The 13,336-nt window shown below is 38.9% G+C and overlaps 2 protein-coding genes across 2 annotated transcripts in view; one reads left to right on the top strand and one right to left on the bottom strand.

Annotated features, from left to right (window-relative positions):
- MED4 (mediator complex subunit 4) overlaps positions 1–8,712 on the bottom strand; it is a 38,579-nt gene extending 29,867 nt beyond the window's left edge. The window contains exon 1 of the mRNA XM_078378702.1: positions 8,467–8,712. The gene's annotated coding sequence lies outside the window, so the exon portion shown is untranslated. The remainder of the gene's footprint in view (positions 1–8,466) is intronic.
- The window catches only part of SUCLA2 (succinate-CoA ligase ADP-forming subunit beta), a 47,325-nt gene that overhangs the window by 19,703 nt on the left and 14,286 nt on the right, over positions 1–13,336 (top strand). Inside the window, exons 3-8 of the mRNA XM_020814831.3 lie at positions 1,393–1,492; positions 1,971–2,133; positions 7,379–7,507; positions 7,976–8,114; positions 9,748–9,909; positions 10,031–10,173. Of these exons, the coding sequence (XP_020670490.1) occupies positions 1,393–1,492; positions 1,971–2,133; positions 7,379–7,507; positions 7,976–8,114; positions 9,748–9,909; positions 10,031–10,173 (836 nt within the window). The remainder of the gene's footprint in view (positions 1–1,392; positions 1,493–1,970; positions 2,134–7,378; positions 7,508–7,975; positions 8,115–9,747; positions 9,910–10,030; positions 10,174–13,336) is intronic.

Consider the following 13,336-nt stretch of genomic DNA (forward strand, 5'->3'; position numbering starts at 1 on the left):
AATGCGTAATATGCTATATATCTATGCTTTTAAATTGTCTGTTAGAAAATTTAAAAAATACATAAAACAACAACAACAGCACATGTGGATCTCTTGCCCCAAAGTGGAAGCATATTGGCAGAAAATAATTAAATGGAAAGAAACATTGTTGAATCAAAAATTATTTAAAATGAAGCTTTATTATTATTTTTAATAAAGACAGAAATGAAAAATTATTCAGTAAAGACCTAATTGCACATCTTATTGCTGCAACAAGAGTTGAAATTGCACAAAATTGGAAAATGCTCAAGATGTTTCAGTACAAAAATTTGAGAACAGAATCTGGCAAATGGTCCTGATGGAAAAGCTGACCAATCAAATTAAAATATATTGAGGGGAAATAAAATAGGATAAATTTATGAAAACCTGGCAGCCATTATTAACATATGGAATTAGCTCAAGAAAAGAAGAATGTGATATGAGAAGTAATTTGGATTGTTGGCATGTAATATTTAAAAAAAACCTAAGTATGTTAAAATAGGAATTAATGGATGTATAAAGAATCTACTGAAAGAATATGTAAGTAATGTGATAGTATTGTACTACAGTTCTTACTTGCATTGTCATACTATGGATGTTAATAAAATTTTATTTTTTTTTAAAAAAAAACACTTTTTAGAAAATGCCCTATTATATTCTGATTATCCCACTAGTTGTAGGCTGGATAGAGCAAGTGTCAGGTGGATACACGGTTGGTTTCAGAATCGTACTCGGGGAGTGCTTATCAATAGCTACTTCTCAAAGTGGAAGAAGGTAACAAGTGGGGTACCACAAGGCTCAGTACTAGGTCCAGTGCTCTTCAACATTTTTGACAGAAATGAGGGAGTGCAGGGGATATTTATCAAATTTGCAGATGACACAAAATTGGGTGGAATAGTTGATCACTTGGAAGACAGGAACAAAATTGAAAAAGATCTTGATAAGATTGCGCAGTGGGCTGAAAACAACAGAATGAAATTTAACAGGGTTAAATGCAAAGTTCTACACCTAAGTGGGGAAAGCAAATGCACAGTTACAAGATGGGGGATACTTGACTCAATAACACTACAAGTGAGAAGGATTGTTGTAGATGAAAACCTTAATATGAGCCAACAGCTGACTGCAAAAAAAGCCAGTGCTATTTTAGGATGCATTAATAGAAATCTAGTTTATAAATATAGTTTCTGACTTGCAAACAGCAATAAAGCTTGATTTCTCCTTTACTTCTCAGGAAAAAGGTTAAAGTGGGATTTGCATGTCTATGTTATTTTACAACTTATTTTAAAAATGAGATTTGTTATAGGTTGTGACTTCACAAAATATTTCTGGAATGTTTAATTTTAGAACAGTTCTTGTCAAATCCTTCTGTTCTAGGTACAAAGGACCTTGTTGTAAAGGCACAGGTTTTAGCTGGTGGCCGGGGAAAAGGAACTTTTGAAGGTGGCCTGAAAGGAGGAGTGAAAATAGTATTTTCGTAAGTTGAACCAATGAGCATGCTGGAACTTTAGTCCACATACCTCAAATATTTGTTGGAATAATTTCAATATACCTATTTTCTAAGACTGCCCAAAGTTATTTGAAACATTAGTTGCAGTTCTAGCTTTAATTAATGCACTTGATGTAAGAACCTAAGAAGTGACATGCTGGATCAGATTGGAGGCTTGTGTAATCCAGCATCCTGTTTCCATAGAGGTCAAACAGATGCCTGCAGGAAGTGCACCCTCATGCTCAAGTTCTCTGGCAATTGATATTTAGAGCTATGCTGTCTCTGATAATAATTCTGTATAGTATTATTTTCAGTATAATACGGAAGATAATACTGAAGATAATATAAGGGATTCACTAGTACAATGGTTATTAACAGCCATATATTCCATAAATATATAGCTAAATAACGTAGATTTTATGATCTATTTCTTTCTGTTTTGTCTTGAACTCTGTTTGTAATTTAGTCCAGAAGAAGCAAGAGAGATTTCTTCCAGAATGATTGGAAAAAAGTTACACACTAAGCAGACAGGAGAGAAGGGCAGGATATGTAATCAAGTATTTATCTGTGAGCGGAGATATCCCAGGAGAGAGTACTATTTTGCAATTACCATGGAACGATCATATCAGGTAAGTAGATCATTCTTTGGAGAGAAATGCTCTCAGAGTGCATTGTTCTGGACTTGAATGAAAACTGTTTGCAATGATGGTTTACAATTGTAGTGTCTGTGTTCACAACCATGGAGATATATATATAGACAGAGGAAGATGTATGTGTACATGCACACACACATTATATACGTATATGTTTTAGGATGCTGTTAAAAATTCTTGTATCATACCCACCCAATACTGTTTTTGTAGTACAATGCAAGGATCTATCATTCCCTTGGATATGAGTAGTATTGTTGTTGTTTAATCGTTTAGTCGTGTCCGACTCTTCGTGACCCCATGGACCAGAGCACGCCAGGCCCTCCTGTCTTCCACTGCCTCCTGGAGTTGGGTCAAATTCATGTTGGTCGCTTCGATGACACTGTCCAACCATCTCGTCCTCTGTTGTCCCCTTGCTTTCACTCTTTGAGCAGTATTAGACATATTAGACATGAGCAGTATTAGACATATAATAAAGACAATTTCCTGGTGACAAGAGAAGGGTTTGTTAATATAAGGTTATGACTAATTCATTTTTGTTTAGTTTTTTGAAGTTTTCATTCTTTGCTGCTGCTGCTAGAAAGCTCTCGGCTTGTTTCTTACTCATACAAGCTTCCTAAACAGTCAAGGATTTGGCATGCGAGTTCATTAAGAAATGGAAATATCATGCTGGTGTGACAGTGGGTTTATCCATGTCATTTGGCAGCAGCATATGTCAAAATATGTTTGTTACAGGCTTGCAACATGGAAAGATTGGAAAGGGTTACCATCCAAAGAAAGGTAGTTTCTAATCTCCAGGAGGCCCAACAGGAACAAAAGGCCTCATAAGAAGCATGCCAGAAAAAGGTGTTTTAGTGAAGGAGACCAAATATTGGTTTTAGTGCTTCAGCACAACAAGATGCAAACTTCCTGGGAAGTCCTGTGCACAGTTCGTGAATGCATAGCAGCTGTGAACTATCTAAATAGAGTTTTTCAGAAACTAACATTAAGCCTAAGGTGGTTGTTGTTGAGTTATTAAGCCGTGTCCAACTCTTCGTGACCCCATGGACCAGAGCACGCCAGGCCCTCCTGTCTTCCACTGCCTCCTGGAGTTGGGTCAAAATCATGTTGGTAGCTTCGATGACACTGTCCAACCATTTCGTCCTCTGTCGTCCCCTTCTCCTCTTGCCTTCACACTTTCCTAACATCAAGGTCTTTTCCAAGGAGTCTTCTCTTCTTATGAGATGGCCAAAGTATTGGAGCCTCTGCTTCAGGATCTGTCCTTCCAGTGAGCACTCAGGGTTGATTTCCTTTAGAATGGATAGGTTTGTTCTCCTTGCAGTCCAGGGGATTCTCAAGAGTCTCCTCCAGCACCACAATTCAAAAGCATCAATTCTTCTGCGGTCAGCCTTCTTTATGGTCCAGCTCTCACTTTCAGTCAGTGGAGTGTTCTGACTAAACACGATCCACCTGGAGCAGGAAGTGGCAAGCCACCCCAGTATCTATGCCAAGAAAACCCCATGAACAGAAACAAAAGGCTAAAAGCCTAAGGTGTATAATGTGAATTCTCTGAACTCCCAAGTGTGCCATATACTCCAGGTTTCAGTCCAAGACACTGATGATGTGGAATGACCAGAGAGAGCTTATTATGATAAGACCAGTGGTGAAGACCTTGAGGACGTGAAGTCTGCACAGAGACTTGATGCAGACCAATAGCAACAGTTCTTTACAATGACTTCTCATTTTCACAGGACACTCTTATCTGCACCACGTATGATAAGGAAGCTATATCATGCTGGTAATGCAAACAATGTCCAAGTGGATGAAATCCCACTATACATAGGGTTTAATCTGTGGGAAAAGTGGCTATTGAGAAAGAAATAAGAGATACTTGAGATTGATATATTCCTGCTTTCTGCCATCACATTAGTGCTTAAACAAGGAATAGAAATGCAGTTTTGTGTGGATTATTGTTGTTGTTTAGTTGTTTAGTTGTGTCCGACTTGATCCCTGAATATCCTAACACATTTGGAAAAACATCCACTGCCTCATGTAGATAAACAGTTGGAGAAAGAAGGGCCATGCACAGCAAATCTGCACCCTAGACCTATCCCAAATATCCCTGAATGAGGAATCGAAACACGGAACAGTCTTTCTGATTAAGTTTAATGTGCTTTCCTTTGGCCTATGCAATTTATCCGCCACCTTCCAGACGTTGGTGGACTCTCTACTAGGGAGGTATGTAGATTTTACAGTGCCTTATCTGGATGACACTGTTGTGTTCTTGGATACCTATCATGATGACTTGCAACATGTCTAGACTATTCCGCAACGCATCAGAACTCCAGACTGACCATCAAGAAAAAAATGTGCTAGTTTCTTCCGAACAGAGAGACCGACCTTGAGCAGGAGGTTGGCCAAGAACTATCAGCCCCTTGGATGCCGAATCTGTCCCTTGGTCCAAGAAACAAGTCCGGTTCTTCCTGCATTTGACATGGTACTATAGAAGATTTATCCCCATAGCTAGGTTGCTGTCCTGCTGATAAACCTCACTTGGAACTAACCTAACAGTACAGTACAGTACACAACAAATTACCAGAAAGACTTCTAGGGCTGAAGAATGTTGTCATGTCTGATCCTGTGCTGACTGCACGTAAATTCGATAAGCCTTTCATCATTGGCATCAATGCTTGCAAGAAAGGTATGGGTGCAGTGGTTGTGGAAGAGGGGCCAGATGGTGAAATTCATCCTATATTGTTGCTTAGTAAGATGTCTTCTGAGTGAAAAAGTCACTAGTCCATTCCTAAAAAGGAATGTTAAGCTATTGTGTTTGTTAAGATAAGGTGCCAAAATTTGTGGGAGAAGTGTTTTGTCTGCAGACCGAGCATGCTGGCTTCACTCTACCAAGGAGGAAAATAAGAAACTCCATATGGTGGAGTTTGGCACTTCAAGACTTTGACTTTGACATACAACATGTATCAGGAACTTTAAGTTGTTGATGCCCTTTCCTGACAGGGTTTGAACAGGCCAACGTGTGACTTGGTCATATATTTGATTCATATATTTGTTCCTAGATTTATATTCTTTTCTGCTGGATCTTTTGCATTTTTGAATGCCTTTATGTTGTATGCTTAACTGTCATTTTCAGCATTCAGGATGAAATCATAGCTGGTGTGAACCCATTCTTCTATTCTGTCTCCACTCCATTTATAATATCTATGTAGTAATCTATTGTGAGAATGGATTCATGTCATTAAGGAACAGTATACAGTGGTGCCTCACACAACGATTGCTTCATACAACGATGAATTCACACAGCGATGGGCTTTTTTGAGGAATTTCCCCCATCGTTTAACGATGTTCTCTATGGGGGAATTTCACTTAACGATGTCCCTTTTTGCTCATTTAAAAGTGTCTTAAAATGTTTGAAACCTGTTTTAAATGCATGCATTCCATAGTGCACCTTGTGAAACATGTGCAAACTTAATTTGGTTTTGTTCTGAGTCTTCATTAATTTTTGGTGATTTTTTTATTTCCCCCATTTAAATCAATTGAATGGACAGTTCAATGCATTTAAATAAGGAAAACAAAAAATCACCAAAAATTAAGGACGACTCAGAACAACACCAAATTAAGTTTGCATAGGGTTCAGGAGGTGGGCTAACGATTGCAAGCATTTAAAACCTGTTCTAAACATTGCAAGACTCTTAAAAATGAGCGAAAACGGACATCGGAAAGGACTTCAAAAGCACTGAAGCCGGCTTCAGTGCTTTTGAAGCTCTTCCATTTTCGCTCATTTTTAAGGGTCTTACAATGTTTGGAACAGGTTTTAAATGCTTGCAATCGTTAGCCCACCTCCTGAACCCTATGCAAACTTAATTTGGTGTTGTTCTGAGTCGTCCTTAATTTTTGGTGATTTTTTGAATTTTCTCTCATTGGAATGCATTGAACTTTCCGTCCAATGCATTCCAATGAGAGAAAATTCAAAAAATCACCAAAAATTAAAGACGACTCAGAACAACATCAAATTAAGTTTGCATAGGGTTCAGGAGGTGGGCTAACGATTGCAAGCATTTAAAACCTGTTCCAAACATTGTAAGGCACTTTTACAGGAGCGAAAAAGGACTTCGCAAAGCCATTGAAATGTATTGAGTCGGCTTCAATACATTCCAATGGAGGAAACATTGTTTCACTCAACGATGTTTCCTATGGGTTTTTTCACTTAAAGACAGCAATCCGTTCCAATTGGAACGGATTAACCAGTTTTCAATGCATTCCTATGGGAAATGGTGTTTCACAGAACGATGTTTCACACAACGTTGATTTTTTTGGAACCAATTAACATCGTTGTGTGAGGCACCACTGTATATCAAAAGTCCTAATATGTATAAGTTTATATATGTATACCTGGATAGGTTGGAAAGGGTTAACACCCAAAGAAAGGTAGTACATGATGTCAGTGTCAGTGCTGCTGATGACTCGCAAGTATTAGCAGACATTTCAGAGGTGATTAAGAAATTAATAGCAATGGAAGATTTTCTGCACCAAAATTAAGCATTGATTTTTTTCTATCAATGCTAGAAGAGACAGACACTGGAAACAAAATGGAGTCAGAAGACGATGTTTATAAAGTGCCTATATTATTAAGTCAAACAACCAATGGGAACAAGATGGGAACAAGGCAGATTGACAAAAAAGCCCATCTACATTCATCTAGTTTAGTTGTTGTTATTTATTAAACCAAGATAGAAGACTATTTAGTTTGTAACATAATACATTATTATAAATAAACTTGTTACCCTTAAAAGCTCATTATTTAATTTCCTTTGGAAATGTATTGGTGAGATTCAGGACAGTGCATGAGATTTTTTTGAGAAGTTTCTTTCTCTGGTAATTTTTAAAATGATTCTTCTTCTTCATCATCTCTGTGAATTATGCATTTGCGCAGAACACCCAGGTGTGTTAATTCACAGATGACCACTTGAAGAACTACTGTTACAGATAAGTAACCTGCCTGTCATTCCTCAGAGACTAAGCATTTGTATTATAAAGTGCACCAGTCCCATAATTAGGTTTCTAGATCCTAGATACTAAAATAAATTTGGACATCTTTCATATTTTGCATATATAGAACTTGTATATTTTTGCTGTTTAGTTTAATTGTATATTTTTCACAGAATGTGCTGTTCATAAAAGCAATGATTATTATAAGTATTATCTTGCTAAAAAGTTTTCTTCTTTTTAGGGCCCTGTACTTATTGGCAGTGCCCAAGGTGGTGTCAATATTGAAGATGTGGCAGCAGAGAATCCTGATGCTATTGCTAAGGAACCTATTGACATTGTGGAAGGCATCCAAAAGGAACAAGCTGTCCGGGTACTGAAATATTGACTCCTTGATTTGTAATGACTTTTAAAAACCTGTGTGCATGCATATAGCCCGTTGAAATGAAAGAAAATATGCTAGACCGTCAGACTCACAGACAATATGATGAAGTAGCGTGCATCCCAAAATCGCAAAGGGAATATTTAATCAACAGCAATTGTCACTTCCAATGACATCATTACCATTATGCAGGTGGACCCTGTTGAGCAGTATTTCAGTCAATATGGACCCAGAAGCCATTAGCCAGCTAGAGAGTGGAAGGTTTGGAATGCAATTACTGAATCTTGTAACCTTTTCCTTTCCAACAGTATTCTGCTCTTGACAGAATAGCCTATACAATAGGAATCCTGAAGTATGGTAAAACACAAACAGATAATGCACTGTGTCTCTTGTACGCCTCTCCATCCACCCTATTGTTTAATTTTCTGGCGTGATTCATTCTGTCCTTTCTTTTTCTAGCTGGCCAAGAAAATGGGATTTCCTCTTAACTTGATAAATGAAGCAGCTGATACTATGATTAAGATATACAACCTCTTCATTAAATTTGATGCCACTATGGTAGAAATTAACCCTATGGTTGAAGATTCCACAGGAATTGGTAAAGCACTTTTTAATGGGATTATTTGATATTGTAATTTATGAAAAGCTTGTTACTGAGTATAAAATTTGTTACAGTAAAGGATGTTTGAAAAAATTAGCTGAAAAAAGTATGCAGACAATTATGGCCTGATGGAAAGGTACTGTTTGTTGCCCATCCTCCTTTACAGTTATGAAGTTGATAGTCACAAGGTTTGACATTTCATTCTTTTCAGTGAGAACAGAAGGAACATTTGAAGAGGACTTAGGCCAGCACATAACCCATATAGTCCCATGAGTACAGTATTAGGATTGGCATATTTGTCTCTGTGCAGTTGACTATAAGTAATGAAAGCAGGTTGCATCAAAATTACCTGAGTCACTTGTGCATGCCATATTCTTGAGTTAAATGTTAGATACAGCTAAGTTCCAGACCCCTTTATACCAATTTTTCACAAATAGATTATCAGTTTTCTTCTAGACATACAGGAGGAAGAAATTCTCCTGTGTCTTTCAAGCTGTGCAGGTGAATCCAGGTCCTTTCCCACAGACAGTGATTGTGGATCACAGGAATGGTAACAACTGCTTTGGCTTCAGTGTATGAATTATATATGCAGAACCTGTGGAAGAGATAAGTGTTCCTCAATAGAGGTGTTTAAAAATACAGTGATATCCTTGCCCCAGCCAAAACTATAAGACCAACTCAGGATTTTAGTACCTCATTCTTCAACAGGCCACATGGAGATCTTAGAAAAACAAACCTCTATTTTCTAGTATATTGCAAATGTATGGGGTCCACTTGGAATTCTGAGAATGTGTCACCAAAAAATAATTGCTATTGGGAGATATGCTTGACTGAAGTGCTCATGATTTCTAAAAGGGAACTCCTCCAGACCAGGAGCAAGTCATATCACATATCTATGGAAGTAACTGCAAGTAAGCCAGAGGTTACTTCTGCACCCACAGTTGAGTTGCATAATTTACTATTTTTTTTAGAGTTAGTGCTCTTTTAAAAATTATGTGGATCCATAAGGTGATGGACACCCCCCCCCCGGCATTCTGTAGGTGCCAGCATAAACAATTAACTTAATAATGGTTTGGTGAATAGAATCTGTGTGTGAATCATGCATATACGAGCTATCCCTCTTAAATTTACAAGATCTGAATATTTTTACATATACTCTACAAAAAGAAAAAGGCTTTTTTCATCACAAGCCTGTCTCACATTGCAAACTGAAGTGCTAGCCTCCCTCTGGCTCACCTTATTGATTCCATAAGAATGCCTACCTGATGCCCAGGGTTATTCTGGAGTAACAAAGGAGATGGCTAGAAGCTTGGCTGGCTCTTCACTTTGCAGACTGGCAAGTCATGTTATAAAAAATGTTTATTGTCTTTTAAAAATCCATGAAGGAGAAGTCATCTCCCAGGCAAGTGAGAGAGGTCACCATAGATGCTATTGTGTTCAGAAAAGGCAGATATGGACTCCTTTGTCAAGTAACCTTGATTTTCTTGGGATTCCTTCCAAAGTGGAACTTCTGTTCTAAATAAAAGGAAAAAAGATTGCATGATGCAACTCTTAATTTTACAGACTTTTATGGAAACAGTTATTGTTCTGAGTGCTAAGGAATATAAACACAATTTGTTTTTCTTCCAAGTGATGTGTATGGACGCAAAGATAAACTTTGATAGCAATTCAGCTTATCGTCAGGAGAAAATCTTCAACCTGCGGGACTGGACACAAGAAGACGAGAGAGACAGGCAAGCAGCAAAGGCAGATCTGAATTATATAGGATTAGATGGAAACATCGGGTGTCTGGGTAGGTTATGTTGGATACAGAGACTCCAGTGGTGCTGATGCCTGGAGTCGTTCTTATTCTCAGTATCTCTCTCTCTTTCATTCTCTTTCATTCTCTGGCTGGCTGTCTCACTCACTCCTAGTGAATGGAGCAGGTCTTGCAATGGCCACAATGGATATAATTAAGCTTCATGGAGGCACTCCAGCAAATTTTCTTGATGTTGGAGGTGGTGCTACAGCGCAGCAAGTAACTGAGGCCTTTAAGCTTATTACCTCAGATAAAAAGGTAAGAAGAACCCAGTTGCTATTTGGAGTTCTCCATTTAACTTCATATTTCTTTCTTGAGATCTAGTGATGAGTAGCAGTTCTGTTTATAAATGCAATGTTTTGTATGAATAACTGGCACTCTTTTGTCAAGGGACATACTAACCAGCTGCAGCACAGTTTTTTGGATTTATAAAGAAATCCCACAGTGTTCAGTGAAATTTATCATTAGTCAATGTGTGCAAGATTATAATCTTATTTTTGTGATTTAGTTAAACTTCACTTTTCACCACTGAAAGCTTAATTTATGTTTGCTGTTTGCTTTATTTATACTGTATATTAAAAGAAACAAAACCTGAAATTTTCAGTGAAGAAAATTTAAAATAATAGTTTTCTTCACCTTTGTATCCTATCTTTCCCCACTTTTTGAAGGAGCTCAATAGCACACAAAGCATTCTGTAGACCTCTCCATCCAGGCACTGATCCACTTAGGTTTAACATGCTTGCTGTATTATGTGCCTTCAAACCACACCCAAGGATGTGTATCTCTACTTCCTATCTTTAAAACTGAACAGATGCCTATTCTTTTACATCTGTTCCTAGTAAATTGACCTAATGATTGAAATGTAACTTCCTTAGTAAAAGATTTAAGTAAGGTACAAGTTAAATATGTCAAAACATTGTGCAACCCATCTTCCCTGGCAGACTCTGAACAACCTTTCTGCATGGTGGGACTGTGTCATTTTATTTACACAAAGGTTTCTCAGCTGGCTTTCAGTGCGCTGACTCCAACCCCACACTACATGAGTGACCTGCTTACAAAACTTTCTGGCCTGCAACTTGTTCTTTTTTATTACTTGGTCTAACACTCAAACTTAACATATGGCTGAAATATCTTAATGATCCGGAAATTTGTGTGCGAGTATATTTTAAGTATTTTAATAGGAATAATTATTTCATTGAATAAACCATGATGTAGACTCTGTAAATCATGGTATGTTAACTATTTCTTGTATTGCACACCTTCTTAATGCATTCTGCACCAATCCTAGAGACTAGCCTCACAAGATCAAAACAAGCTCCCTGGTTTATTCAGATATTCATTTTATCTGATAACAGTCTGCAAAGTGCTGTTATGATTATAAGTACCAAATATTTTGCTCTTATACAAAAGTTTGTATAAGAGCAAAATATTTGGTATTCCCTTGAAGTCTGCTACAAGCGTGATCATCCAGGACCGAGCACAGCAGATGGAACGCTGGGTGCAGCACTACTCTGAGCTGTATTCCAGAAAGAATGTAGTAACCGAAGAGGCATTAAATAACATTGAGTGCCTGCCTGTCTTGGAAGAGCAGGACAGTGAACCAACTTTAGTAGAAATAAAAGCGGCCTTGGATTCCCTCGCCTCTAGCAAGGCACCTGGGAAGGATAACATCCCTGCTGAAGTGCTGTAAAGAGATCATCACCACTTGTATGAAGTCTTTTGTCTCTCCTGGAGGGAAGGTGGAGTACCACAGGACATGAAGGATGCAAATGTCGTCACATTGTATAAGAACAAAGGAGACGGGCGACTGCAATAACTACCATGGCATGTCTCTTCTCAGCATTGTCGGGAACCTGCTGGCCCGTGTTGTGCTGAAGATACTCCAGGTGCTTGTAGACAAGAGTTTGTCCAGAATCACAGTGTGGATTTTGAGTTAATAGATCCACCACCGACATGGTATTTTCCCTCAGACATTTGCAGGAGAAATGTAGGGAACAACAACAGCCATTCTTTGTGGCCTTCATAGATCTCACAAAGGCCTTTGATTTGGTTAGCAGGGATGGCCTTTTTAAAATACTTCCACCTCGACTCCTTAACATCATCAGGTCCCTTCATGACAAAACGAAGGGCACTGTAGTTTTTGATGGCACAATATCAGATCCCTTTGACATCCGAAGCGGAGTGAAATAAGACTGTGTCCTCACGCCGACCCTATTTGTGATCTTATTTTGCTGTCATGCTGAAGCAGGCCTTTAGAACTGCAACAGAAGGTGTCTATCTCTGGACTAGATCAGATAGAAAGCTCTTTAATCTCTCTAGATTGCGAGCGAAGACCAAAGTCCAACTGAAACGCATGCGGGGCTTCCTCTTCACTGATGATGCAGCGATTGCCCACTCTGCTGAAGTCCTCCAACAACACATGAATCATTTTAGCAAGTCCTGCTAAGACTTTGGACTAACAATCAGCCTGAAGAAAAAATAAGTCATGGGCCAGGGCGTGGACTCACCTCCCTCTATTACTATCTCCACACAAGAATTGGAGGTTGTTCATGACTTTGTGTACCTTGGCTCAATGATCTCTGACACTCTCTCCCTAGATGTGGAGCTGGATAAACGCATTGGCAAAGCAGCTACCATGTTCTCTAGACTCACAAAGTATGGCTTAATAAGAAGCTGATGGCATATACCAAGATTCAGGTCTATAGAGCCTGTGTCCTGAGTACACTCCTGTACTGCAGCAAGTCCTGGACCCTTTGTGCAGGAGAGGAAGCTGAACGCATTCCATATGCGTTGCCTCCGATGGATTTTTAGTATCACCTGGCAGGACAAAGTTCCAAATAGAGTAGTCCTAGAAGGAGCTGGAATTTTAACATGTATACATTGCTGAAACAGCGATGTCTACGCTGGCTTGGGCATGTTGTGAGAATGGCTGACAGTCGGATTCCGAAAGATCTCCTGTATGGAGAATTAGTGCAAGGAAATCACCCCAGAGGGAGACCACAGCTGCGATTCAAGGATATCTGCAAGCAGGATCTGAAGGCCTTAGGAATGGACCTCAACAGATGGGAAACCTTGATGTCTGAGCATTCAGCCTGGAGGCAGGCGGTGCATCATGGCCTCTCCCAATTTGAAGAGACACTTGTACAGTGTCTCTTCAAATTGACACTGTACTGTCAATTTGTACTGAGGCAAAGAGCCAGTCCCGAAACCAGCAAAACCAGGGAGCTGGACAGGGGACAGATTGTATTTGTGTTCAGTGTGGAAGGGATTGTCACTCTTGAATTGGCTTTCTCAGCCAAACTACACACTGTTCCAGGACCTCCATACAGAGCACGTTACCATAATCTCTCGAGACTGAAGGATGCCTACTATACAAACTTCCACCATTTTCATCCTGACAACTGTTCCTTTTACTGTGTTT

This window comes from Pogona vitticeps, chromosome 1 (genome assembly GCF_051106095.1).
Source record: "Pogona vitticeps strain Pit_001003342236 chromosome 1, PviZW2.1, whole genome shotgun sequence".
In the NCBI taxonomy this organism is placed as follows: Eukaryota; Metazoa; Chordata; class Lepidosauria; order Squamata; family Agamidae; genus Pogona; species Pogona vitticeps.